This window comes from Enhydra lutris, unplaced genomic scaffold, assembly GCF_002288905.1.
Source record: "Enhydra lutris kenyoni isolate GAN:26980312 unplaced genomic scaffold, ASM228890v2 scaffoldscaffold23, whole genome shotgun sequence".
Lineage (NCBI taxonomy): Eukaryota > Metazoa > Chordata > Mammalia > Carnivora > Mustelidae > Enhydra > Enhydra lutris.
The window spans coordinates 26,856,727-26,884,571 of record NW_019154107.1 but is presented as its reverse complement, the minus strand read 5'-3'; the positions used below and the strand labels follow the sequence as shown (position 1 = coordinate 26,884,571).

Genomic DNA, 27,845 nt, shown 5'->3' with positions numbered 1-27,845 from the left:
ATCTGACTTCCTACAGCAGAGGATTTTTGCCAACCCCTGATTTAGGTGCTTGAAAAACTTGAGTTTCAAAATAGGGTCTAAAAATCACAGCAGCAGACTTCTGAGATGATTTAAATGTGCCTAAAGAAACATTTTAAATCTGGTCTGTGTTGGGACTTCTCCTGGGCTACAACAGTCGTAAACAGACTCTGAGTGTTGGATAACTGCTACGATCCCGGAACTCAACACAGTTTCCTTGATAGTCTTCATGAATTCCTTTGTATGTAGACTAGCTTTTCCCCGGGAAACACACAACTGAACTTCATCAAAAAATCCGCATCCGGGCGCCTGGGTGGCTCAGTGGGTTAAGCCGCTGCCTTCAGCTCAGGTCATGATCTCAGGATCCTGGGATCGAGTCCCGCATCGGGCTCTCTGCTCAGCAGGGACCCTGCTTCCCTCTCTCTCTCTTTCTCTCTGCCTGCCTCTCCGTCTACTTGTGATCTCTCTCTCTGTCAAATAAATACATAAAAATCTTAAAAAAAAAAAATCCACATCCTAGCAAAACAAAACAAGTCTTGTCGTTAACATTGACTCCGGAGTCATTTCGTAGTAGAATTACGAAACCACCAGACAGAAAAACTAGCAAGAGAAAATCTCTCAGCTCATGAGAGTTCTCCCACCACAGGGAGAGAAAGTTCTTTTTTTAAAAAGTTTTATTTATTTATTTGACAGAGAGAGAGATAACAAGTAGGCAGAGAGGCTGGCGTGGGGCGGGGGGTGGGGCGCGGGGAAGCAGGCTCCCCGCTGAGCAGAGAGCCCGATGCGGGGCTCCATCCCAGGATGCTGAGATCATGAACTGAGCCGATGGCAGAGGCTTAATGCACTGAGCCACCCACGGGCCCCGGGAGAGAAAGTACTTCTTATGAAATTGGTTTAGGGGCAAGTGTAGGGGGAGCTCTTTGAAACACAACTGAACAAGTCAGATTTAAACCAACAGCACTCAGACCTTTTATTTACTATCAAGTAATTTAATCAAGATACACAGGGCTGCACTGGGCCTTTATTCACATTGACGTCTTGTCCAGACACCCGCTGCTGATGGGAAATGGTACCCGATCGTGTCTCTTCTGTTCTGAGAACACCTCCAGCAGAGGCAGGCAGGTTTCGGCTGGGAACGAGAGCTCTTCCTACTGGATGGCCATCATTACCCACACTGTACTGTCATTTCCTTACTGGAAACTTCCTTTCCACCAGTGTGTCAGTCGTCACGGAACAGCTTGCGACAGTCCTGCTCTGCCAGCCACATGGCAGTTGGTCACGGGCTGAGTCCCCCCATCTCTGGAACGTGCAAGGCTGCCTCCCCTGTGCAGCTCCTCCAGGGCTGGGGTGACACGCTGAGTGCCCCGGTTTGTGCTGACTGACCTAGAAGGGAAGGAACAAAGGACACTTTGAACCTCAGAACTCAGAAAGCTCCAAACAGAAAGCCTGTTGAGCTCTGCTGATAAAAAGGCCTCTTCATTTTTTAAAAATTTTTAAAGGTTTTGACAGAGACACAGCGAGAGAGGGAACACAAGCAGGGGGAGCAGGAGTGGGAGAAACAGGCTTCCCACTGAGCAAGGAGCCCAACGTAGGACTCGATCCCAGGACCTGGGATCATGACCTGAGCCAAAGGCAGACGCTTAACCAACTGAGCCACCCAGGCGCCCCATGAAGCCTATAATCTTCTCTAAGCCACATCTTCCAGGGCTAGAAATCCAGCCCAAATCAGGAACTATCATTTCTGCTCTGGGGACAGGCTGGGAGAAAATGTGACCCAAGAGGGGTTTGGTGAGGATGAAGATGGGGAGAAAGGGGGGGCAACTCTGCCAGTATGACTGTGCTCTCTGCAATGACTGCCAGGGGGTGGAAGGGGGCACCCGGTGAGGTGAACAGAACGTTCTGAGACCTGCTGGGCAGAGTTGGGGAGGAGTGGGGGTGGGGAAGAGCTGGGATCGAAGCTGTACCTTCAGGCACTGACTGCGTAACCAGCCCTCCTTCACTTGTGTACTGGTTCACACGTGCCAAGTAAATCATACGAATGACAGCTCTTCTGTAAAGCGGAAGCTGCATATAAGCGGCAAGTCCGGCCATTGTCAGATTTCAGTATAATTTAGTTTAATAAAAACCAGTTTCCAGAAGGGCTAACTCTGGTTCCAGATAAAACAGAGCAAATGCCTTTCTCCTTATTCCTTCCACAAAGAGTAACTAAAATCCCCTAACATGATACAGATGGCAAAGATAAGACTCTAAAGGGTGGGGAAAAGAAGGCCGACTGACTGCAGACCTCGGGCAATGAGGGACACAGAGCAGTGCGTTCCCTCCATTTTCTTTCTGCTTCCCCCATACGCTGGAATAGACACCGAAGACACCAGCAGGCCAGAAATGCACATGGTCCCAGACCAAAAAGCCCCAAGAAAAGCCTGTTATCGCTAGCTAGAGGACAGGGAAAGGGTCAGCCTAGAAGCGGAAACTGAGCACCAGACACACAAAATCCCCCCTTCCTGTCAGCAGAGGCCTAGTGGGAGGCGAGGACTTCTAGAGTCCCACCCCCACCCACCAGTAACCAGGAGGCTCACCCCTTCCTCCACCAGCAGTGTCGGGGGAGGCCTGCTAAACCAGAAGATCTAAATAAAATTCAGAGATTCAAATGTATCCCAAATATTTGGGACACCATTAAAAAATCACTTGTCAAACCAAGAACCAGGGAAATTTCAGCTTGAATGAGAAAAGATGAGTGATAGATGCCAACACTGAAACAACACACATTCTGAAATTATCCTCTCTCATCAGTACGCTTCAGTTAGCCATTAGGAACACACTTGAAACAAATAAAAAAATAAAGTCTTGGCAAAGAAATATATAAAGAAAGCACCAAATGAATTTTTAGAACTGTGAAGTACAATAACCAAAATTTTACAACCTCACTGGATGGGTTCAGTAGCAGAATAGAGATGACAGAGTAAAGAATTAGTAAATCTGAAAAGAGAGCTGTAGAAATTATCTAATATGAACAGCAGAGAGAAAATAGGGCGAAAAAGGATGAACAGAGCCTCAGGGACCTGTGGTATGACAATAACTGACCTACTCATTTCATCAGAGTTCCAGAAAGAGGAGGAAAAGAGATTGAAGTGAAAAAAGTACTTGAAGAAATAGGGCTGAAAATTGCCCAAATTTGGCAAAAGGTGTAAACCTACAGATTCAAGGAGTTGAGTGAACCCCAAAACACAAAGAAAGCTACACCAAGATACAGCATAATCCAAGTTCAGGGAAGACAAAAAAATCTTGAGGGCAACTAGAGAGAACTGATGCATTACTCACAGAAGCAATGATTCGAATGTCAGTGGATTTCATATCTGAAAACATGGAGGCCAGAGGAAGTGGTACAATAGTGTGTAAGGGCTGAAAGAAAATGACTGTCAGTGCAGAGTTCTGTATCCCATGAGAATATCCTTCAGGAATGAAGGTGAAATAAAGACAATCTCAGATGAAGGAAAACTAAGAGAATGTGTTCCAACAGAACTGCTGTAGAAGAACCACTACAGGAAGTTCCTCCAACAGAAAGAAAATGATAAAAGAAGGAAAAGAAGCATCACAAATGAAGAAAGAACAGCAGAAAATGGGACTAAATTTAACAGACTATTCTCTTGAGTTTAAAAGAATTATTTTGATAGTTGAAGCAAAAATTATAACACTGTATGATGCAGTTATATATATATATATATAGAGAGAGAGAGAGAGAGAGAGAGAATTACAAAAGGGACAGCATAAAGGAACCTAAATGGACATAAAGTTTGTATACTTCCACTTGAGGTAGTTAAATGTTGAGACCAGTAGATTGTGATTAGTTGCATATGGATGATATAAAGAAAGCACTAAAACAAGCATACAAAGAAAAATACTTCAAAACACTGCAGATAAATGAAGTTCTTAAACGTATTCACGTAACTCACGGGAAAACACAAACAGGGAAATGGGAACAATAAACAGAGGGAAAAAAGAAATCAGGTGTTAAAAATGGCAAATTTAAGCCCTATAATATCAATAATTACATTAAATATAAATGGTCTAAATTCACAAATATACAAAAAAGAGGCCAGCAGAATGGCTTTAAAACATGACCCAACAACATGCTGTCTACAAGAAATTCATTTCAAATACGATATAGGTGGGTTGAAAGTAAAAGGATAAAAAGGATACACCATAGAAACGTGAACTGAAAGAGGAGTAGGTGGTGTGAGTCCTGGACACTTGCCATGAACGGGTCTAATGAGCTATGGACATATGCTAAGTCTGAGGTCAACAACCAGCTTACAGGTTTGCAGTTGAAACTGGGTATGGCTGTAAGCTCAGACAGTTGTAGATCACTAAGTGTCCTTATGTTGCAGTGATGCTAACAGTGGCAGATCATTCAGGCCAAGTAAATAAAGAACAAGTCCTTTGAAATGACAATTTCAGAATTTCTACAGGCAGTTCGAAGGAATTGCTACAATTATTGAGACTATGTAAAAACTGATTACTTGGTTGATAAATTGCTATCATCGTTCTAAAATCACAGGCTTCACTTTCTGCAACAAAACTTCATAAAGACCAAAGTATATTTATGGAACGAAAACTGCATTTTGGTTTTTCCAATTTTAAGATAATAAGCAGAAGGAGGGCACCGTGTTATGATGAGCACTGGGTGTTACATGCAACTAATGAATGGAACACTACATAAAAAACTAATGATGTGCTATATGTTAGCTAGCTGAACATTATATAATATATATAAACTATATATATATATTTAAACAATATATATGTAAACTATATTTTTTTTATTTTTAAGGGAAACTATATATATAGATATATATATAGATATATATATCTATATATATAGTTTTTTGGTTTTTGTTTTTAAAGATTTTATTTATTTATTTGACAGACAGAGACCACAAGTAGGCAGGGAGGCAGGCAGAGAGAGAGAGGAGGAAGCAGGCTCCCTGCTGAGCAGAGAGCCCTATGCGGGGCTTGATCCCAGGACTCTGGGATCATGACCTGAGCCGAAGGCAGAGACTTTAACCCACTGAGCTACCCAGGTGCCCCTATATATATAGTTTTTTAAGGGAAACCATATATATATGGTTTCCCTTAAAAATAAAATATTAATCAAAAAAATAGGAATTAGTGGTGATCAATGTACAACTTTCTGAATGTACTAAAAGCCACTGAATCAAACACTTTAAAGGGTGAACTCTATGTATGTGAATATATATTGCAATAAAAAAACATCAGATAAAAAGGGATGCCTGGGGGCTCAGTCAGTTGAGTATCCAACTCCTGATTTTGGCTCAGGTCATGATCTCAGAGCCATGAGATCAAGCCCTGCATCAGGCTCCATGCTGGGCGTGAAACCTACCTAAGATTCTTGAGCTCCCTCTCACTCTGCCCCTTCCCACCCCCCATGCTCTTTCTCTAAAATAATAATAATAATAATAATAATAATAATAATAATAAAGAGTTTTGTCAGATAAAATAGACTTTGGAGAAAAGAAAATTTCCAGTAACAACAAAAGACAGTACATAATAGTGAAAGGTTCAACCCACCAACAAGCCATAGCAATCTAAAGGTCTACATATGCAGCAAACAACAGAACTTCCAGTTTCCTGAAGCAAACCTGAAGGAACAGAAAGGAGAAGCAGACCTGTCCACGTTTATACTTGGAAACTTCAACAATTGATAGAATGACTAGACAGAAAATCAACAACGATATAAGGAACTAAATAATGCCATCAACCAAACAAGACTCAACTGACATTTATACAACACTCCACCTAATAAAAATAGAAACATGTTCTTTAAAAAAAAATTTTTATTTATTTGAGAGACACACAGAGAAAGCAGAGTGGTGGGAGGGGCAGAGGGAGAAGCAGGCCCCCCACTGAGCATGAGCCTGACATGGGGCTCAATCCCAGGACCCTGAGATCATGATCTGAGCTGAAGACAGATTTTTTTTAAAGATTTATTTATTTATTTATTTGACACAGAGAGACAGTGAGAGAGAGAGAGAGCATGTGCAAGCACATAAGCAGGGGGAGCAGCAGAGGGAGAGGGAGAAGCAGGCTCTCCACTGAGCAGGGAGCACATCATGGGGCTCAATCCCAGGACCCTGGGATCATGACCTGAGCTAAAGGCAGACGCTTAATGACTGAGCCACCCAGGCGCCCCAAAACACATTTTTTTAAGCATGCATGAAACATTCACAACATAGGCCATATCCTGTTTTTCATGAAACAAAATTTCATGAAATCTCAACAGATTTTGAATAATGAAATAATAACAGAGAGAGAATATGTTTGCTAATGATGGAATCAAACTAAGAATCTATATCTAAAAAGAGGAAATTCTCTAGATCCTTGGAAATTAAAGAACACACAGAATTCTAAATAATCCATGGAATATTAAACAATACATTGAATTAAAATGAATATGCAACATATCAAAATTTATGAGACACAGCCAAAGCAGTGTTGATAGGGAAATTTATAGTATTAGATGCTTACACTACAAATGATGTAAGGTCTCAAATCAATAACCTAAACACCCACCTCCAGAAACTAGGGGAAGATAAAAATAAACACAAATCAAGGAGAGGGAAATAAGAGCAGAAGTCAGTAAAACTGAAAACAGAAAAACAATAGAGAAAAATCACTGAAACAAAAAACTGATTCTTTGAAAAGATTAAGAATTGGATAAATCTCTACCAAGTTTAAAAACAAAAAAAGACAAGACACAGATTACTAATATCATCAATGAAATAGGAGATCCCACTATAGAACTCACAGACATTAAAAGGATAAAAAAATTAAGAAAAATTCTACATACATAAATTTGACAACTAAGATGAAATGGACCAATTCCTCAGAAAGCACAAACTACCAAAATTCATCCAATATGAAGTAGATAATTTGAAGTTATACAGACCTTAAAAATTGAATTAATCATTAAAGGACTCCCAAAGAAGAAATCTCCAGGCCTATATACTTTCAATGGAGAATCCTACCAAATATTTAAAGTAGAATTAACACTAATTTCACACAACCTCTTCCACAAAATTATGAGGCCCGTATTACCTGATACCAAAACTAGACAAATACCCAAAAAAGAAAACAGTATCTCTCATGAACTTAGATGTAAAATCCTCAATGAAGTATTAGTAAATCAAATCCAACAAGATGTGAAAAAATTTATATATCATGACAGAGTGGGGTTTATTCCAGGATGCTGGTTCAGTTTCAATAATCAATCATGTAATCCACCATGTTAACAAACTAAGGAAGAAAAATCAGACAATCACATTAATTGATGCAGAAAAGGCACTACTATCCATTAAAGGCATTTAACATCTCTTCATGATGTTCAGGAAACCAGGAATAGAAGGAAACTGCCTTAACTTGATTTTTTAAAAAAATTCTATATAAAACTACATCTAACCTCATTCTTTATGGTGAAAGACTTAATGCCTTCCCCCCTAAGATCAGGAACAAGGCAAAGACCTCCGCACTTGCCACTCTTATTCAACAGAATACTAGAAGTCCTAGCCAATGAAATAAGGCAAGAAAAGGAAATAAAAGCCATAGTGACTAGAAAGGAAGATATAAAACTGTCCCTATTTGCAGGTGATAGGATTATATACATAGAAAATCCCAGGGAACACACACACACACACACACACAACCAACAAGTGAATTCAGCAAGTCTGTAGGATGCAAGATCAATATTAAATATTTGATTTATATACACCAGAAATGAACATTTTAAAACCGAATTTAAAAACTCATACTATATACAATCACTCGAAACAAATGAAAAACTTAGATATAAATCTAACAAAACAAGTAAAGGACTTGTATGCTAAAAACTAGAAAACACCGGTAAAAGAAATCAGACAAGATCTGAATCAGTAGAGACACATGACCATGTTCATGTTATCAGAGGACTCAACAGGAAAAGATGTCAATTTCCCCCCAAATTGATCTGTATAGAGATTTTAGAAAATTCCTGTCAAATTCCATCAATGCTTTTTGTAGATATAGACTATCTTATTCTTTTTTTATAAAGATTTTGTTTATTTATTTGACAGACAGAGATCACAAGTAGGCAGAGAGGCAGGCAGAGAGAGAGAAGGAAGCAGGCTCCCCGCTTAGCAGAGAGCCCGATGCGGGGCTCGATCCCAGGACCCTGAGATCATGACCTGAGCCAAAGGCAGAGACTTAACCCACTGAGCCACCCAGGCACCCCTAGACAAGCTTATTCTAAAATTTATGCGGTAAGGCAAAGAAAGTAGAACAGCTAAAGCCTTTCTGGAAAAGAATAAAGTTGGAATAATCATTCTATTCAGTGTTAAGATACATATAACTGTATTAATCAGAACAGTGTGGTATTGGTGGAAGGACAGACTGATAGGTCAATGGAGCAGTAAAAGCCCAGAAATAGACCTACATATGTTTATGGCAAACTGATTTTTGACCCCCCCCCCCAAAAAAAAAGGAAAAAGCAATCTACTGGAGGAATGATAGTCTTTTCAGCAAATGGTGCAGGAGCAGTTAGACATCCACAGGCAAAAAACTAACCCTTTTCCGTAAACCTCACACTTTAAACAAAAACTAACCCAAAATGAATCATAGAATTAAATGTAGATAGAGATAAATTTATCCTAAAATTTATAAGGAAGGATAAAAAATACAAAATGTTTATCAGAAAACATAGGAGATAATCCTCAGGACCCTGGGGCTAGGCAAAGAGTTCTTAGACACAGCAGAAAATGCACAATCCACAAAAGAAAAAATTGCAAAGTTGGACCTCATCAAAATTTACGAACTTTTGATTTGCAAAAGATCTTGTTAAGAAGATGAAAACACATGACAAGACACAGGCTGGGAGAAAATATTTGCAACCACATATCTACCAAAGGGCTTTTATCTAGAATATATAAATAACTCTCAAAATTCAAGAGAAAAAATAAACAATCCAATTAGGAAACAGGCAAAACACCTGAACCAACATTTCACCAAAAGGAGACAGGGATGGCAAATAGGCACACCAAAAGATGTTCAGTATCACTAGGTGTTGGGAAAATGCAAATGGAAACTACAAGGACATATCACTATATACCTAATAGAATGGCTAAAATACAACACAGCAACAACACCAAATGCTGGTGAGGCTGCACAGAAATCTGATCTCTCATACGCTGCTGGTGGGAATGTCAAATGGTACAGCCACTCTCAAAAACAGTTGGGTAGTTCATTGTAAAAACTAAACATGTGTTTACCATATGATCTAGCAATTGTACTCCTGGGCATTCATCCAGGGAGAGGAAATGTTATGTCCACACAAAAATGTATGCACCAATATTCATAGCAGCTTTATTTGTAATAGTTAAAAACTGGAAGCAATGCAAATGTCCTTCGGTGGGTTAATGGTTACACAAACTGTGGTACATCCACACCATGGAGTACTACTCAGCAACGAAAAGGAATGAACTACTGATACATGGGACAACGGTGACCCTCCAGAGAATTCTGCTGAGAACAGACGATCTGAAAAGGTCACACAGTGCATGGTTCCACTTATCTAACAATCTTGAAGTAACACAATTATAGAGATGGTGAAGAGATTAATGTTTGCCAGAGAAAGGTGGGATGGGGTGGGGGGGTCTATGATTATAAAGGGGTGGCCCAGAAGATTTTCTTTATGCTGATGGAACACTTCTGTATGTTGACTGCAGTAGTGTTCACACATATCTATACGTGACCAGATTACACAGGTCTGTGGGCGCACACACACACACACACACACACACACACACACACACACACACAAAATGAGTGCATGTAAAAACTGTCTAAAACTGAGGTCTGTAGATCGGACCAACGTCAACTTCCTGGTACTGATAGTGACCTACGCAAAAGATGTGAACTCTGGGTAAAGCTGGGTGAAGGATACAGCGGACCTCCCTGTACTGGTTTTGCAGCTTCCTAGGGGTCCGTAATTATTAATTAAAAAAAAAAAGTTCCTCTGCCCCTGTTTCTTTGTGCAATGTGTTCAGTTCTCTGTTTGGGTTGTTTTAAAGACCCAGCAACAACGTGGCAGTAACTCAGGACAATTTTCTGTCAATGACTCACTTGCCAAGTGCAAAATGTTGCCTGGTCAGAGCCCATGTCCCAACCAATGTCCCGTTTATGGAGGTACCACCGGCCCGACCCCTGGACCCCAAAGCACTCTTTAAATCCTTTAACTAAAAATCTTTTTTAAAAATTCATTTTATCTCCCTGAAAGCTGCTTTCCACTCACGTTCAGATTCTTTTTTTTTTTTTTTTTTAATCAAATCACTGGCCATCGCTTCTCGGCGTTTTGGCTAAGATCAAATATATCAAATCACTGGCCAGATAGTGTGGGAAGAGAAGAGCTCTGAGAGCTCTGTGACTGCCTCTCTGGGGTTCGTGAAGAACTGTGCCAGAGTCCGGCCAGTCTGAGCTGGCAGTGCACTTTGTGCCCATAGCAATCTGACGAGGCCCCTTCCTTCTCTGCGCTGCAAATGGGTTCCTATCCTCCTACAGTTCCTGAACGTCACTGAACCCGGGCAGGGATGCTCAGACACCTTCCAGTTCTGACGTCTACCTCCATGTAGCCTAAGGCCTCCAAGCAGAACCTAAAAAAAACCCTCTCAGTTAATTTCCTAACATTTTCCCATTATTTTGGGTTGTGGGTCTTTGTTGTTGTTTTGTTTTTTTGTTTTGTTTTGCCTTTTTTTAAAGATTTTATTTATTTATTTGACAGACAAAGAGCACAAGTAGGCAGAGAGGCAGGCAGAGAGAGAGGAAGGGAAGCAGGCTCCCCGCTAAAAAGGGAGCCCGATGTGGGGCTCGATCCCAGGACCCCGGGATCATGACCTGAGCCGAAGGCAGAGGCTTTAACCCACTGAGCCATCCAGGCACCCCAATGTTTTGCTTGTTTTTGAAAGAGAGAGAGAGTACGTGCACAAAGTGGGGGGTGGGAGAAGGAGAGAGAGAGAGAATTTAAACACTCCCAGCTGAGCATGAAGCTGGAGGCAGGGCTCAATCTCACGACCCTGAGATCATGACCTGAGCCGGAAATCAAGAGTTGGACGCTTAACCGCCTAAGCCACCCAGGTGCCCATTGGGTTGTGTTGAAAACATAAACATATCCATGAATTCTTTTTTTTTTAAAGATTTTATTTATTTATTTAACAGACAGAGATCACAAGAAGGCAGAGAGGAGGCAGAGAGAGAGGGGGAAGCAGGCTCCCCGCTGAGCAGAGAGCCCGATGTGGGCCTTGATCCCAGGACCCTGAGATCATGACCTGAGCCGAAGGCAGAGGCCTAACTCACTGAGCCACCCAGGCACCCTCCATGAATTCTTAATGTGCTTTTCTCCCGAATTCTTAAGCCCCGGTTTCTAGATAAAAGACTAAGGTTTTAATTCACTCCAGATCTCATTCTTCATAATACTTTGGGGCCCTATTCATTTGAAGCTACAAAGTATTCAACTTTATGTGCTAATTTAAAAACCAAACCCTTGGTTTATCAGCAAGCTACAGTGACCAAGTACCTAGCATTGCCTTCCCCCTTTTTTCAGCTGTTGGATGTTTGACAATGAAGAATTCAGTTTGAAGCTACTGAACTTCTTAGTTCAAAGGATTCCCATTTACCTAGAATCTGGGGAAAATAAAAATGTTTACTGCAGCCTCCAGCACCTGAAATGAGTTTAGACCCTTCTGGATATTCTGAAGATGAAAGTATTTCAAGACCTCTCGTGGGCTCTCTGTCCTGTTCTGTCGATCTGCGTGTCTGCTTCTGTGCCAGAGCCACACCGCTTTGATGACTATCCCTTTGCAGTACACTCTTCTTCAAGATTGCTCTCACTGTTCCGGCAGGGTCTCTTCAAGTTCTGTACAGATATCAGGACTATTTGTTCTAGTTTTGTGAAAAGTGCTATTTGTCCAAGAAGACATAAAGATGGCCAGCAGACACGTGAAAAGATGCTCCAAGGACGCCTGGGTGGTGCAGTCCGTTAAGCCTGCGACTCTCGGTTTCCGCTCAGGTCATGGTTTCTTAGGTCCTGAGATCAAGCCCCGAGTCTGGTTCTGCACTCAGCGCAGAGTTGGATTAAGACTTTCCCTCCCTGTTTGCCCCTCCCCTGCAAACTCTCTCTCTCTAATAAACAAATGAATCTTTAAAAAAAAAAAAAAAGATGTTCAACATCACCAACCACCAGGAAAATGCAACAAAGCCACAATGAAGATACTACCACACACTGGTCAGATTGGCGCGTATCTGAAAGTCAAGAAATAGTAAGTGTTGGCGAGGATGTAGAGAAAGGGGAAGACTTGTGCACTGTGGGTGGGAATGCAAGTGGGTACAGCCACTGTGGAGACAGTATGGAGGTTCCTCAGAAAGTTAAAAAAACAACCCTATGATCCAACAGTTCCATTTCTGGGTATTTAGCCAGAGAAAATGAAAATACTAACTCAGAAAGACATACGCATCTCCATGTTCACGGCAGCATCATTAACAGCCAAGACACGGAAGGAGGCTTACCCTTCACACTACTGAGACTCCAAGAATCTCAAGATTAGGGGTGCCTGGGTGACTCTGGGTTAAATGGTTGCCTTCGGCTCAGGTCATGATCTCAAGGTCCTGGGATCAAGCCAAGCATCGCCTGCTTCACCCTCTCCCTCTGTCCCTCCCCCTGCTTGTGCTAAGTAAATAAAAATATTTTAAAAGACCTATCCTGTATGATAACAGAAAACAGACAGTAAAACTGTCTTAGTGCAATTAATTTACAGAATTCTAGAGATTCCAGTATATCACCGTTGTGTGAAGCACTCGAAAAGGGTTGTTCTCAAAATATGTTGCACCGAGGTGTGAAATCTTTCCTTACCACTCAATTCACAAATTCGCTTGCACTTAAAAAAAAAAAAAAGAAAGAAAGAAAGAAAGAAAAGAAAGATCATGTGCTTAAAGATTCAAAGTCATACTCCAAAGACCTGGGTGTGTTTGACCGCCTTTGCTGCAGTTGCCCTGGTCTTATAAATGACCAGCCGGGCCGTGCTTGCGGCGGGCTGCCCCACGGGTCCCGCGGCCATCGAGGGGAGCAGCGGAGCCCCACCGCGTCCGGCGGGCAGTTGGCTCGGCGGGGCTCCCGGCGCTGCAGAGGAGCAACTCAGGAAGACGGAAGACGCTCTTAGCATTTTAATCACAGTTTTGTCGACCTTCGAGGCCGGGAAGGGGGAGGGAGGAAGAACAGACTTCCTGCTGGCGTTCAAGTTTGAGAAGAGTCAACCAGAGGATCGTGCAGCCCCGCCGCTCTGGGCGGCGCTCCTCACCCCGCGGGGAGGCAGGTACCCGCGCCCCCCTGCCCGCCCCCCCAAGGATATCTGCGAGCTTTGCGCGAACGTCTCACTTCCCTCCTCCAACTGCACTTGTAGATTTTCAGCCGCCCTTCTTCCACGTGTTTCTGGGCATCTTCGCCTCCGCAGGTGTCCCCCCCCCCACCCCCCAGCCCCCCGTCCCCGCCCACACACTTGTGCCAGGTGAGGCACCCTGGGGGGACGACCACAAGCTGCTTCACAGATGCTCCGAGTCGGTGCCGGGCCCTGGTGCCTGGGCTCAGATTTCCGGGCATTCAGCCGGGCCGTTATCACAGGCGAATGACTTTCCAGCCCATTGTGACAGCCTTCCTCCTGGACCCACTCCAGGACAAATGGGTCGCGAACGGGCGTTAGTCTCCTTTTCGGGGGCCACGGGTCCTCGCGGGGGCTTCTGCCAACATCCCACCCCGGCCGGGCCTCTCGGGATGAGGTTACTGCCCAAGATCATCTGTCACCGCCGACCACCAAGCTTTCTTAACCTTCCTGTTTTCACCTCAAATCAGTAATATGTAGGGCTAAGGAAAACGGAAATGACTGACAATGTTTACGACAATAGGGCCATTAAGTTGTTGGGGGTGTTTTGTTTTGTTGTTGTTGTTGTTGTTTTTTAAGGGAGTTGCTTGGGGATAACGTGAAAATACTTGAAAACCCAGAAATGTCAAAGTGCAAGCATTCCCTCACGGTGACTCTCAGGCGAAATGTAATAGGAAACATTTAGTTTGCTCAGGCAACCGCACCCCCCAAATTGCCTAGAAATGTACTTAAATAGCCTAAATGGTATAAAGTATTTCCAGACTTCCAGTGTGAAAAATAAAGTGGCAGGGAGAGGGGGCTGTTGCCAGTACATTTGCACTAAGTCATACTTAATACTAAACAACTCTCACTTCAGGTTAAAACGGAGTCAAACAAAACAAAACCATAACCCAGACAGACAGACAAAACTTTCTTGCCTGGGGAGCAGAGGGAGAAACTAAGGGAGAAGCCGCCTTGCTGGGAGCACAGGTGGAGATGAGCTGCCCCCCAGCCCCTTGCTGCTCAGTGAGCAGAAGACTCCATTCTCAGCTCCAGAATTCCAAGGAAAACCTCAAGCCATGCGAGGCATTCACTGGTCAAGCCCCAGAGTCAGCCAGGGCAGAACTAAACGGCCACTACATTTCCTCACCAGTGACAGGATAAAATAATAACATGCTTCTAGTTTGATCATGCTCCCCCACCACACACACCCAGAGAAAAACATCCCAAGTTTCTGAGCTCACTGGAGAACAAAATGAATGCGCTCCAAACCAGTATTTATGAAACCTGGAAACAGCTGAGTCTGCTTAGTCGGCTTTTGTTTTTTGCCTTCATTGAGCTGCTCAGAGGTATAATTTTAATTGGCATACATAATTGCTTTTGTGAGTAAAGTCGTTCCGGACTCAAATAAAGGAACTGAGTCAGTAGCTTAGAATAAGCATTTGATCGCCCACCTGCACGTGTTTGTCATCTACCAAGTGGGGGGCAGCCCGGGTTAGTGGGGGCTCGAGGGCTGGGAAGTGACGGGAGCTGGCGTCCGTCATTCAGGCAGCCCTCTGGCCTCCACAGGGGCTATTGGTTAATGGAGTGGATGAAGGTGGGGGTGGGGGTGTCACGGGGGTCTGCCTCTGCATTCAGCTGGGAAGTCTGCTCCAGATTCCCTCTCTCTCCCTCTGCCCGTGCCACACCCCTCCCAGCCCCTGGTTCATTTGCTCATTCTCTCTCTCCCAAATAAATAAATAAATCTTTAAAAGCAAAGGCCTTGGGGTACCTGGGTGGTTCAGTAGGTTAAGCCTCTGCCTTCCACTCAGGTCATGATCACGGGGTCCTGGGATCGAGCCCCGCATCGGGCTCTCTGCTCAGCGGGGAGCCTACTTCCCTCTCTCTCTCTGCCTGCCTCTCTGCCTACTTGTGATCTCTGTCAAATAAATAAAATCTTTTAAAAAGTTTAAAAAAAAAATAAAAGCAAAGGGCTTAACAGCAGAGAGCAGGTTCATGTTGGCACAGGATGTGGGAGCAGGTAAACCAGCCCTCCCCCGGGCCCGCAGGACTGCCAGAGACTGCCATATTTAGGAGCAGGACGCGAATTTTTCCTGAGCTCAGAACTATTTCATTTTCCCTTTGTTGAGAAATAAAAAATAAAATGAATTTAAAAGGCGCTCAGCAATGCTGGGAATTCTGTTGTTCTTTGGCAGGGTGTGTTCGTGTGGGTTTATTTTCAGCCAACCATGTCCTCTTTGCAAAACAGTCCCCTTTGCCATCCCTAGCTGGGGAAAGTGGGGGGAGGGGGCAGAGCGCACAGGAGGGCAAGAACTGTTTGCAGAACCTGAAAAAAATGCCTATTTTCCTTTATTACCTCCGTGTTGGTGATACCCTTTTCTAGAGCAAGAAACACCTTCTACTTTATTGCTCCTACAGTCCGTATATTCAACAGATGCCAGCTCTAGGCTGTGTGAAAGGAAGTCCTATTTTTGTTTGCTTTTTTTTTTTTTAATTTAAATTCAATTAGCCAACTGATAGTACATCATTAGTTTTCGGGTGTAGTGTTCACTAAATGATCAGTTGTGAATCACACCCGGTGCTCACTCCAACCTGTGTGCTCCTTAATGCCCATCCCCCTGTTACCCCATCCCCCTCCCCTCCAGCAGCCCTCTCTTTCCTAGAGTTTAGAGTCCTGGAAGTCCTATTTTTAAAAAATTATCTTGGTTTTAGTCTTTTTGGCTTACTGTTCCCATAATTTCTCTGAAGCACTGACGAGTCCTTTCTTGTAAAGCCTGGTCTCAGTCATGGGGCTGGGGAGTGACCCCAAAAGCTCTGGGGTCTTTTTCCCTACTGCTCCCCTGATCTCTATGCTCTAGAAGAACTGCTTCAGTTAGCCTCCCAAGTTCATGCTGGGGGCTGCTCCTAACGTCCCTCAGTTTGTCAGCTTTACAAAAGAACTCACGGTCTCAAACCCCTACCAGCTCCCCATACCTCCCAAGTGACTGTCCGGTTCTACTTCCGACTTTCGGTTCAGGCTGGTTTCTCTGCTTCCCGCCTGCTGGTTACCATGATCCAAGGACACCCATCGCACAATGTTCATCTCTCCAAGCTGGCCCTTGAGACACTGGCGTGTCAGACCAGATTTGAGGCCTCTTGCTGGCCGGGCCCAGGGACTGCCCTGTGCCTTCTGGGGCTCCTTTTAACACCTGCTTTAAGGGCTTAACAGAAAGCGCTTCCATTCCACACACAAACTGCCCCCCTCAACCCCGTCTGCCTCAGTGACTGTTTCCAGAATGCCGTTTCGTGGCAAAGCTCCTTGCCTCTCACGTTGATTTCAGGGGAGGGGAGTCTGTTCCCTCTGAACACGGTCATTCATCCTTGAAGGCAAACATGGTGGTTGTGCTTATCGCCTCTCAACCCCTGAGAAATAGCCACTGTCAGCCGATGCTCTCCTCTCTCCTCGGCATCCGACGGGTCTTTAATGTGAACGAGGCCAGCTGCAGAGGTCACACCGGGTTGCTGGCAAGGTGCCTGCAGGCTAGGGAGGGGGGCGGGGAGCAAATCTGAAGGGTTCCAGTTCTCACGGAGACATCACTGAGCTCTGCGACTTTTCTCCAATTGAAACTGCTTCCTGTTCAGCTTCCAAATGGTTCTCCACTTCCCAGTGTTCTTGAACTGGGGCCAGGGCTAGTTTTTAGTCCTTACTGTTCTTATTCTATACCGCACCTAGGCAGAAATGCTTCTTTCAATAGAAAATTCCTTCAGCTCCACTAAGAGACTGAGGAGCCAGGAGACCTCACAGAGAGAGGTTCATTTCTAAGTCACCTTGTTCAGCTGGAACAGTGGGGCCAGAAAAATGAGACCAGGTTGGCTTTTTTACTTTCTATTCTTCTCTGGGCTGTTCACGCGGAGGGCAGCCTGAGAAAAAGCGGACTGAGGAATTTTAAGCCAGCTGCTTATAAATGTTTTTTAAAAGCATTGCTCGGACTATTTATATTACATTTGTATTCATGGGAAGAGAATCTCTGCCCAGACTAAAAAAACCTCTTTGAAAACCCTCTGAATCCTGTCTGGACAACTGCAAATGGGCACTTCTCCCCTCCCCCCACAACCCAGACTACAAACAGGGCTCTCAGGAGCACGGAGAAAACATAGCAAGGGTTAAATCTTATTTAGAAATCAGCCAAATCCGGGGTGTCTGGGTGGCTCAGTCGGTTAAGCGGCTGCCTTCGGCTCAGGTCATGACCCCAGGGCCCTGGGATCAAGCCCCTCAGCATCTGGTTCCCTGCTGGGCAGGGGGAGCTGGCTTCTCCCCATCCCACTCTGTCAAGTATTGCGCACAGTTTTTAAAAAAAGGTGATCAGGTTTTTTTAAAGATTTTTTTGTTTATTTGACAGAGATCACAAGTAGGCAGAAAGTTGGGGGGCGAGCAGACTCCCCACTGAGCAGAGAGCCCGATGGGGGGGGGGGCTCGATCCCAGGACCCTGAGATCAGAACCTGAGCCGAAGGCAGAGGCTTAACCCACTGTGCCACCCAGGCACCCCAAAAGGTGGTCAGTTTTATTTCAAAGCATTTCCGGTCCTTCCAAAGGATCCCAGAAATGCCGCCTGCCAAATATATGGGGGCTGCAGGAGGGCTAAGAAGGAGATTTCGTCTGGGCATCCAGGTCACCACAACCCAAGGGGCAGGCACTCCTTCACCATCTGAGATGCACTGTGGGGTCAGAGAAAGCCAGGGTTCAGGCAGGAAGCGTTTTTCCACCCACCACACTAGCCAGAATGAAAACATTCGGCAAAATCCATGTTGGTGAAAATCTGGGACACAGACACTCCCAGAAACAGCTGGTGGGAGTGAACACTGGTGCAAGTTTGAAGAACTTTACCTCTCCAAATGCAAACTGTATACACCCTTTGCTACACAAGGTCACCCTACTGTAGATGTTTTTCTTAGAGATATACTTACATGTGTGCACACACTACAGCAAATGTAGCAAAGAACTGTTGGGACTAGGAACTAGCTGAATATGTTATAATACACTCCTATGATGTTTAACTAGGCTTTGTTATTTTATTTCCGTAACCTCTATGTAAAAAAAAAACACCTAAGTACATTTTATTTAATTTATATTTTTGGGGGACGGGGAACGGCAGAAGGAAGAGGAAGAGAATCTCAGGCAGAGTCCTCGCTAAGCACGGAGCCCAATGCTGGGCTTGATCTCATGACCCAGAGATCATGACCTGAGCCAAAATCAAGAGTCGGACGCTTAACTGACTGAACCACCCAGGCACCTCTATTTCTGTAACCTTTAGATCATACCTCACAAATAAGATTTTGTCACAGCTGGATTTAGTGGAAGCAGAGGAATCAAGTCCACGATTTTCTGCAACACTGGTACAAAAAAGGCCAGGGAACGATGCCTTAGAAAAGATGATTCATAAAAGACCATCAGAAAAGCCCCTAAGCAAAAGCTAAATAATTCATCATTATGTTTAATATGAATAGGTACAGATTTATTACAGTGAGCCGGCATTAAGCTCCTTGCTCAAGCCCATACATCTTTCCAAAAACATTACAGATCGTCTAAAGGATAAATGCATGAACTCAGCAGCACTTTAGACGCTCCTAGCTGCTGGAACATTCCATAGAAAAATGGAAAACAATTTTGTGAGAAGACGATGGCAACAAACAGCAGCCAGTATTCTCAGGCTTTCAAATTACCAAAGAGCATATACAATTTTAGTCTAGAAAAAGTCCACATTTTTTTTTGAAAATTAAAGTTTTAGAATGAAAAGCAACCTCCCCTCCCCTCCCCTCTTTAACAGGCACAGAGATACTGGAAAAAGTTCCTAAAAATCCAGCTACATAGTTTACAGAAAGAAAAACATGCCCTTATTAGTTATTAAATGCAGTCCACCCACAGACTCTTCAAACACGGGTGCTGCTCAGGCCCTCGGCTGCTGGCCAGGAGCTGGGAGGGTGGGCGGAAAGCAGCGAACAAGTTCCCCAGATGTGTTTTCTCCAGCGCCTGATCGACTTCAGGTACCTGTCCAAAATAGAGATTTAGGAACGCCTGGATGGCTCAGTCGGCTAAGCATCTGCCTTCGGCTCAGGTCATGATCCCAGGGTCCTGGGATTCAGCCCTGCGTTGGTCGGGTCGGGGAGCCTGCTTCTCCCACTCCTTTGGCTGTTCTCCCTGCTTGTGCACACAGCGCTCTCTCTCTCAGGCAAATAAATAAATAAAATATTTTTAAAAACCGAATAGTGATTGAGAGTCTGGAATTTGTGAATTCTCTTCACTGTCTTCTTCAAAGTCACGTTCTGGAAAATCTCACCATTGCTGTCAGGTTTCTGAACTTGAGCAGAAACCCGTTTCAGCCAGGCACCGCTAACTGCCCACAAATGGTGGGAATGGACGTTGGTGTGGCCACTTAATGGAAAAAGGTGTGGCGGTTCCTCAAAAAAAAAAAGAAAGAAAGAAAAATAGAGCTGCCCTGTGATCTGGGAATTCCACTGCTGGGTACTTATGCAGAGGAAAGATAAACACTAACTCAGAAAGATATCTGCTCCCCCATGTTCACTGCAGCGTCATTCACAGGAGCCCGGCCCGAGCAGCCACCTAAGCACCCATCAACGTGTGAATGCACAAAGACAACGTGTCTTGTCTCTATACAGTGGCATATCACGCAGCCATAAACCAGAAGGAAACTTGTCACTTGTGAGAGTCTGGATGGACTTTGAGGATAATACGTTTACAAAACAAGTCAGAGAAAGACAAATACTGTAGGACCTTCCTTATATGTGGAATCTGAAAACAAACTCAGAGAGGGAACAGGCTGATTGGTAGTTGCCAGAGCCAGATGGCAGGTGGTGGGCGAAAGGGGTGAAGGGAATTGAAAGGCACACACATCCGGGTCGAAACTGAATGATTCATGGAGATGTCGTGTACAGCACAGCGACTGTAGTTAATAACACTAGAAGGCATATTTCAAGGTTGGTAAGAGAACAGATCTTAAAAGTTCTCATCCCAAGGTAAAACATGGTTAACTAGGCTGTGATCCTTTCACAATATACACAAATACAGAATCACCACACCGTGCACCTGAAACTAATATGACATTCTAAGTCAGTTCTATCTCAATGGAAAACATTTAAGGAATTAAAATTGAAAAGACTTAACTACCCCCAAAAGCGCAAAATACGTTTGAACTTGCAGAAAACGTTTTCTAGACAAATACCACAAGAAATGTATTTCTTCTAGGAAATACATGTGGTTGCTTCTAGAAAGTAAGACTCATGGGTGGTATTTTATATCTTTCTATGATAGCACTGTTGAACTCTTTTTCACCATGTGCTTATAGGATTTCGAAAAAAACTTGGGGGTGTTAGTCTCAACATAGCACCTGATTTCAATCTGCTGTGTTATCCTTGTCAATTATCCAACCTCTCTGGGCTTGTTTCGCTGTCCACAGATGGGGATGCCACGTACCTCGTAAAGTGCCCCCGAGGACTAACAACACACATGAAGTGAGGAACACCGTGCCCAAGACAGGCATGCAATAAACGTCACCTCCCCTTAGCTCTGAGGAACCCTGGAGATCCTCTTAACCTCCATTCTTACCGCCAAGAACACTAAAGCCAAAAAGGTTTAGGGGCTCACCCCAGGTCAATCAGAAGTAACCAGGAGAGCCAGGCCCTCAAACCTGTGTTCCCGTACCCTAACATAAAAGCTGATTTCATACACACTAAGCAATGACTCTGGAACTACCCCGTGGCCACACCTCACTTTGGTAGGACCAGCCTCCTCCCCTGCCTCCTGCACCAGACTGGAGGAGTCTGGATTTTTCTCCAAACACCAAATCCACCAGTAACTGAGGGGGTCCTGCCTGGGAAGGCAGCCCCATAGGGGAGCTCCAATTATGTCTCAATCAAAGGCAGCACTAACCCCGCAAGGAGAAAATAAGGATTTGGATGTGGGTGTGTTTTAAGAAAGACTGTTCCATCTTACTGTGCAGGTCAGCTACCCAGATATCCATCCATGTGTACCCCGCCCATACACACACCCCATCCTAATTTCCAGCCCTCTGACTTGAATACAGCTCCTGCCTTGACTTAGATCAGGAGTGAGTTTGTTTTTTTAAAGATTTGAGAGAGGGAGAGCGCACGTGCGCAAGAGCGCATGTGCCCAAGAGCGCGTGAGCATGAAGAGGGGCAGAAGGAGAGGGAGAAGCAGACTCCCCACTGAGCAGGGAGCCCGATGCGCAACTCAATTCCAGGACCGTGAGATCATGAGCTGAAGGCAGTTGCTTAACTGACTGAGCCGCCCAGGTGCCCCTGACTTCGAGTTTAAGTGGATTTTGTTGAATGAGAAATTCTATGTGGAGACAATATCTGACAAATGCCTGTTCTGTGTTTAGGCAAGAGGTTCTCCTTTGAGTGATATTTATGCCTAAGCCCTTTGGGGCATAGTATACTGATGAAGATGAAATGACTCTGAAAATGCTTTGGTGGGGATATGGTGGTAGCTGGTCCTGTCTTTTTCTGTTTGGATGGTTTCCTTAGAAAGCAAGCTTTCTGATCATTGGGTTACTAGTCTACAGTGCACTTAACCTCCTTTCCTGAATGTGTTCAAAGTGTCCATCTATCTTGTCTAGAACAAAGACCAAGGTGTCTTAAATGCCTACCGGAATGAAATCTTGGGGCCTCCGCAGGGCAGAGGTCAAGGGGAGACATGCTGAAAAGGACAGGACAGTGCATCTGTCTGTTTGGAACAGTAGCGGATAGTGGGCACACTGATGGATTACTAGTAAGAAGCTAGAACAACAAAGCATTTGAAGGCATGTGAGAGGGTGATAAATGGAGCCGTGAATAACTGAAGACAGTTTTTCTCTTTTCATATTTACACCCTCCAGCTGCCTGGAGCCTCACAGCTCCAAGTTCCTTTACATAAATTGCTATGGTAGACACTCCGCTGCTCATCCGCGGCCCCCCAGCCCCCCATCTGGATATTGTTCCAGGGGAAACAGCCTGGCCCGGGGCGATGGGCCAGGACCCAGGGTCCAGTCCACAGTTCTTGACTTTAGCTGTCCAGGCACAATCAGCGCAGGAGCTTTTAGACCACCCCAATGCCCGAGCAGGTGAACAAGTGCTAGCCAGTGCGGAATCATAAAAGGACCTTGGCTGGGACGCGGGGTGAGTGTTTTGGGAAGGTTTTATCACCAGATTGAAGGAAAGACACAGGAGGGAAAACTCCTCTACCCCTTCCTCACTCACTAACCAGCTTCCTTCCTCCCTTCATGTTAACAACCCTGCATAGTTGTGTGTGGAAGTGACGCTTGCTGCTGAGGCCACCATCTTGTGACAGCCAGAGAAGACGCTGGTGAGTGAAAGGCAAGAAGGTGGAAAAGACAGGAAAGGGCCCAAGTCCTTGGTTTTGGGTGCTGCGGTCCCCACCCAGCCCTGAGAAATGGTGCCCTGACTCCCTGCCTCCCTGCCATATCCTGGCCATCTGGTATGGACCAGAAGTTGCTCAGGTTAATTCACCGGTAGCCCCCTTCACTGCTGGGCTAGGGGCTGTCACCACCTAGACCCCCACGCCTGACCTTTACTGCCACCTGCTTGTACTCACTGACCCTTTGTCCCAGGTTTTTCCTTAAGCTCTGCTTCCCAGCTTCTCTTAAGGCAAATGGAAACCAAAAAACGCCCTCGAACTAAAGCGACCACCCGGACGTGACCTCCAGCCAGCCCAGACTGCTTTGAGCATAACCCCCGAGCCCCACTCACCGATGTGGCGATAGACCACGGAGTGACCTCTAGAATGATCGACAGCTACCTTTACCTCGTTGTGACCCTAAAATCTCCGTCCAAGGAGGACCGCAAGCCTCCTTTACAGAGCAGATGACGTACCGGCAGATTGCCTTTAAAGTGCATGCGCGGCCTTATGCGGGGGGGGGGGGGGGGGGGCCGAACAGGGGATCCCAATGTTCATCCTAACCCTAAATAAAAGGAACCCATTCACCGTTCACCCTTGCTTGGGGAGTCACGGCTTTGCAGGTTATTTCCCGTGATCTTATTTGATGCAAAGTTTCCTTTGTGCAACAACTCCACCTGGTGTATCTGTGATTCACCAAGCGTCCAGCTCTCGGTTGGCTCAGTTACGCGCGTGTGGATGATGTCCCGCGGGAGGCCAGCCAGGGGGAGGGCGGCTGTAGAGTTGCCGGCTTTCCTGCGCAGGTGCTGTCGGCAGCTAAGGGGTATTTTATAGGAGTCGTTCAGCAACTTGAACTTATTCATAATAAAGCTAAGTGTGGGGCGTCTGGGTGGCTTAGTCCTTAAGCGGCTGCTTTCGTCTCAGGTCGTGATCCCAGGGTCCTGGGATGGAGCTCCACGTCGGGCTCCCTGCTCCTCGGAAAGCCTGTTTCTCCCTCTCCCACTCACCCTGCTTGTGCTCTCTCTCTCTAGCTGTCTCTCTGTCAAATAAATAAATAAAATCTTAAAAAAAAAAAAGCTAAGTGTGTTTCCCACCCCAGCCTAGCCTCTTAGCCTGGCCCAGGTGCCACAGGTGCTGCCAGGGGACTCTAAGGGGGCCAGGTAAGGAGTGATGCTGAGCTTGGGGCTCTAACACCCATGCCGTTTCCCCTCACGCTCGCCAGGCCAGGTGTGACTTTGGGCCGATTACCTGACTTAGAGCTCTGAGTCCCAGATTCCTCATCTGTAAAACTGATAAATCAGTCAAAATAATGACACCTGTACAAAGCCTAGCTTGATGCACGGCATGGTGGGGGGGGGAGGGGGGTCCATCCCCTTCCCCAGAGGAGAGTGGGGCAGATTTTCTGGCAACTTCTCGGTGGATCAGGAAGGTTATCTTTCTAGGAATCAGGAATACACACATTATAACGAATCCACTGGTTGGTGGCGATGTGGTAAGAGCCCAATAATTCTAGCAGAAGTGTGGGAAGAAGGGCTCAGTCACCAAAGTATGGAGGAGCCTAGAGCTTGCTCCCAGATGTCCCTGCAGCCCTACAAAGGAAGCCTCCCTGGCCTTCGGGAGGGGAAGGCAGCACCAACGTCCCCCACCCAGATTCTAACTTCCTGGAGGAAGGATGCAGATTGTACCCTCTACCCTCCTCTCTATTCTCTTTCTTACCTCGGCCCTGTCTGAACTCAGTCGATGCTAGTAAAAAATGAAAACAATGATCAACCAGTCAGTTCTTAAAGCCATAAAATGCTGCAGAATTAGTTCTGGAGAGGCTTTCCCTAGGCCTGGGAGGGAAGGGGAAGGGCCATTATGTTACTTACATCTGCAAAAACAGGATTAACAGATGAAAGGATGTTTTTGTTAAGATGCGACAAGTCACCCTGTGCCTTACCTTCCTTTGCTCTGGAAATCAGGAAAGAACACAGACTTCCTACCAATTACAGAAACTGACGGAGAAAACCCCTTGATTACTGGGAGAAAAGTCAGTCAGTTTCCGTAAGCACAGGCAACCCTGGGCTATGAAACAACCACCAAATCCATCCTCATTAACATCTTCAACTTCCTCCTCAGAGCTTCATCTCAGGGGAATACTGAATTACACTATAAAATAATGAATGGAAACTTAAGTCACTTCCGCCCACCCGCCCGGCTTTTTTTCCTCCTCCTCCGGACTGCACAGGGCAGAGGCCTGTCCCCTTCCAAGTCACACAGAGTTTGGGGAAACGCGTTCCCATCCCGCTAACTAGACTCCTAAGGTCAGCATGGTGCAGAACAAAACTCTTTCCTCGGCCCAACAATGTACAGGCCAGACATGGACCCAGACACTGAACACATGCCAAGGTCATTTACGCCTCATCTTAGCATCTTTAGAGAAAGAACACAAAAAACTGGGACCTGGGGGTGTGTATTTCTAAAGCCAAAGCTGCTACTGGCACTCTAAGATTCCCTCTCTCAGAGGGACAGGGCTGGGTGCAGAAAGCCCAGCCCGCAGGTCTTGTCGGCACTAGAGGAAGCTGACTAGGCAGCTTTGGTGACCTGATGTGAATGGGGTATGGTCAAATATCCTGCCAACGCCAGCCGTGGAGGGGGTGGGCAGGGAGATGCTCCACCAGCCAGGAAAGCAAAGTCCATTCTAGGCGGCTATACCACAGCATGAGACACACACATGTGCAAAAACTGTTGAGAGTAAGGCCTTGTCTACACCTAACACTTGCTAACTTAGAAAGCAAGGCCCGGAGCTGCGCTTTACCGAGACAGAGGTAGAGAGTAAGTATGAAAGAGAGTTGGGGTAGGGAGGATCAGAGTCGATAACTTTGCACCAAACCCCGCTTGGGGTTTACTCCGTGCCTGCAAACACTGCTGCAATGTTTCCCCGAAGGAACATATTGGTGCCAAGATAAAATCAATCAACCTCAAACAGTCCCCGAAATCAGATAGTTTTCATGTCAATTTCCAGTCTCAAGTTCCATTATGACGGTTGCAAACCTTCTTTACTCACCCCAGGCCTCTTCCCTCCTCCAGCCCTCTTCTCTCGCCCTCTCCTCGCCCCAACCTCAACAGGTGACCAACCTTAACTCCTACTTCATAGCGGGGGCCGAGAGTGCGGAGACCTGGGTTCTGCCTCAGCCAAACGTAACCCCTCTCGTCTCAGGGCCCTCCTCTGAGGGGGCAGGTGGCTAAGCTGAAGACCCCGAAGAGTCTCTTCCAAATTCTACCAGCCGTGCTTTCCCACCGGCTCAGATTTATTCAGGGACTACAGCATCCACCCCCCCCCGCCCCACCACCGCCCCTTTCCCCTGCAGGCTGGTCTGAGCTCCCCCAAAGACCCTCCCCTGCCCCTAACCCGCCCGGGACCACCTTACCCGGATCCGTCCTGCGGGCGCGTGTGAGGGAGCAGCCTATGTGGCGCCGTCGGCCTCGGTGTCAGGCGGCCCCTCCTCGTCCACGGGCGGCTCCAGGTCGCCCTCCTCTCCACTGCGAGGGTAGGCCAGCAGGCGCATGGCTGGAGCGCAGGCCGCCTCCACCTGGCGAACCTGCTCTCGGCTCAGGCGCTCGCGCCAGGCGTGCACGGCCTCGCGGGCGTCCCTCGCCGACAGGTGGAAAGGTCGGTCGGCGCCGTAGGCCGCGCCCCGCGTCATGTTGAGCGCAAAGGCGTCGAGGGCGGCGAGCGCGCGCAGCCCCGAGAAGCGCAGCAGGCGGCGCAGCTGGGTGCGCGGTTGCCGCACCAGGTCCTCATAGCGCAGCCTCAGGTAGCGGCGCCGCAGCCAGGCGGGCGCGCCGCGCGCGAACAGCAGGTCGCGCAGCCAGGCTTCGCAGATCACCTCGAGCGCGCCGGTCAGGAAGAAGTCCGCGCGCGGCGCGGCGGGCAGGGCGCGGGACTGGCCCCCGGGCCGAGAGCCCACGCCGTGCGCCAGTAGCACGCGGTGGAAGCGGTCGCCCCGCTGGCGGGTACGCAACACCTGGATGCTCTCGCGCAGCAGCCCCTGCCTGGACTTGAGGCGCGAGTTGTGCACGGCCCGCGGGTCGCGGAAAAGTTGCACCACCTTCAGATTGAGGCCGGGGTCACGCAGCAGAGGCACCAGCACGCCCAGGTCGAGGAGGCGCACGTCCTTGATGACCACCACCGGGTACTTGCGGCACTCGGCCTCCAGGGCGCGCAGAGCCACGGGCGGGCAGCTGCGCTCGCAGGCGGCATCCTCGACGAGGCCGACCTCAGCGCGGGCACGGGGGGCGCTGGGGCACAGCGGCGGCGAGCAGATGACCTTGTTGGTCCGCCAGCGAAAGAGGGCGGCCGTGGTGAGATTGGCCGCGCCCGGGGCGCGCGCGGCCGGGTCCCCCGGTGGCGCGTACAGTCGCAGCACCGAGAAGTCGCAGCGGAAGAGCGAGCGCAGCATGTCGCGCAGCGCGCCCTGCAGGCTTTCGGCGTCTCCCGGATACAGCGCCTGCCACAGATGCCACATGGGCTCATACAAGTAGAAAACGTCCGGGTGCTGGTTAAAGAGCTCGCCCAGGAACGACGAGCCGGTGCGCCAGGTGGCATGCACGTAGATGTGTTGCTTCTCGCGCGACACCGCCTCCCCGACGGCGCCGCTGAGGTTGCCCGGGACCCCGGGGGACCGGCCCGCGTCGCCGCCCTCCTCAGCCGGCCGCGCCTCCCCGCCCTGCTCGCGCTCGCCCGCCGCTGCCGCCTCCAAGCTCCAGACTCCCAGGCTGCGCTGCACGCCTGGGCAGCGCCCAGCGCCCTTGTCACCGTCGCGGCCGCCGTCCGGCACGGAGGGGATGAGCAGCAGCACCAGCGTGTACAGCACCAACAGCAGCGCGAACTTGCAGTACTCCCGGCGCCGCCGCCGCCGGCCCTTCATGGTTCACCGAGCCCCCCACCCTCCGAGCGGGTGGGGCGCCCGTCCTCTCCCCTTCCTAG

At 47.1% G+C, this 27,845-nt stretch overlaps 2 protein-coding genes and 1 pseudogene across 2 annotated transcripts in view; 2 read left to right on the top strand and 1 right to left on the bottom strand.

Annotated features, from left to right (window-relative positions):
• LOC111150571 (zinc finger protein 674-like) overlaps positions 1–27,845 on the top strand; it is an 886,492-nt gene that overhangs the window by 764,803 nt on the left and 93,844 nt on the right. The gene's annotated exons all lie outside the window — the stretch shown is intronic.
• Positions 977–27,845, bottom strand: LOC111150585 (carbohydrate sulfotransferase 7). The gene is made up of 2 exons (XM_022508089.1): positions 26,287–27,845; positions 977–1,401 (listed from the first exon to the last, which is right to left on the bottom strand). The coding sequence occupies exon 1, from the start codon at positions 27,784–27,786 to the stop codon at positions 26,323–26,325; it is 1,464 nt and encodes a 487-aa protein (XP_022363797.1). The 5' UTR covers positions 27,787–27,845; the 3' UTR covers positions 977–1,401; positions 26,287–26,322.
• On the top strand, positions 4,107–4,569 carry LOC111150597 (annotated as a pseudogene).

Bases quoted from the DNA above. Each gene is read 5' to 3' on its own strand.
- LOC111150585 (XM_022508089.1), bottom strand. From the start codon at position 27,786: ATGAAGGGCCGGCGGCGGCGGCGCCGGGAGTACTGCAAGTTCGCGCTG.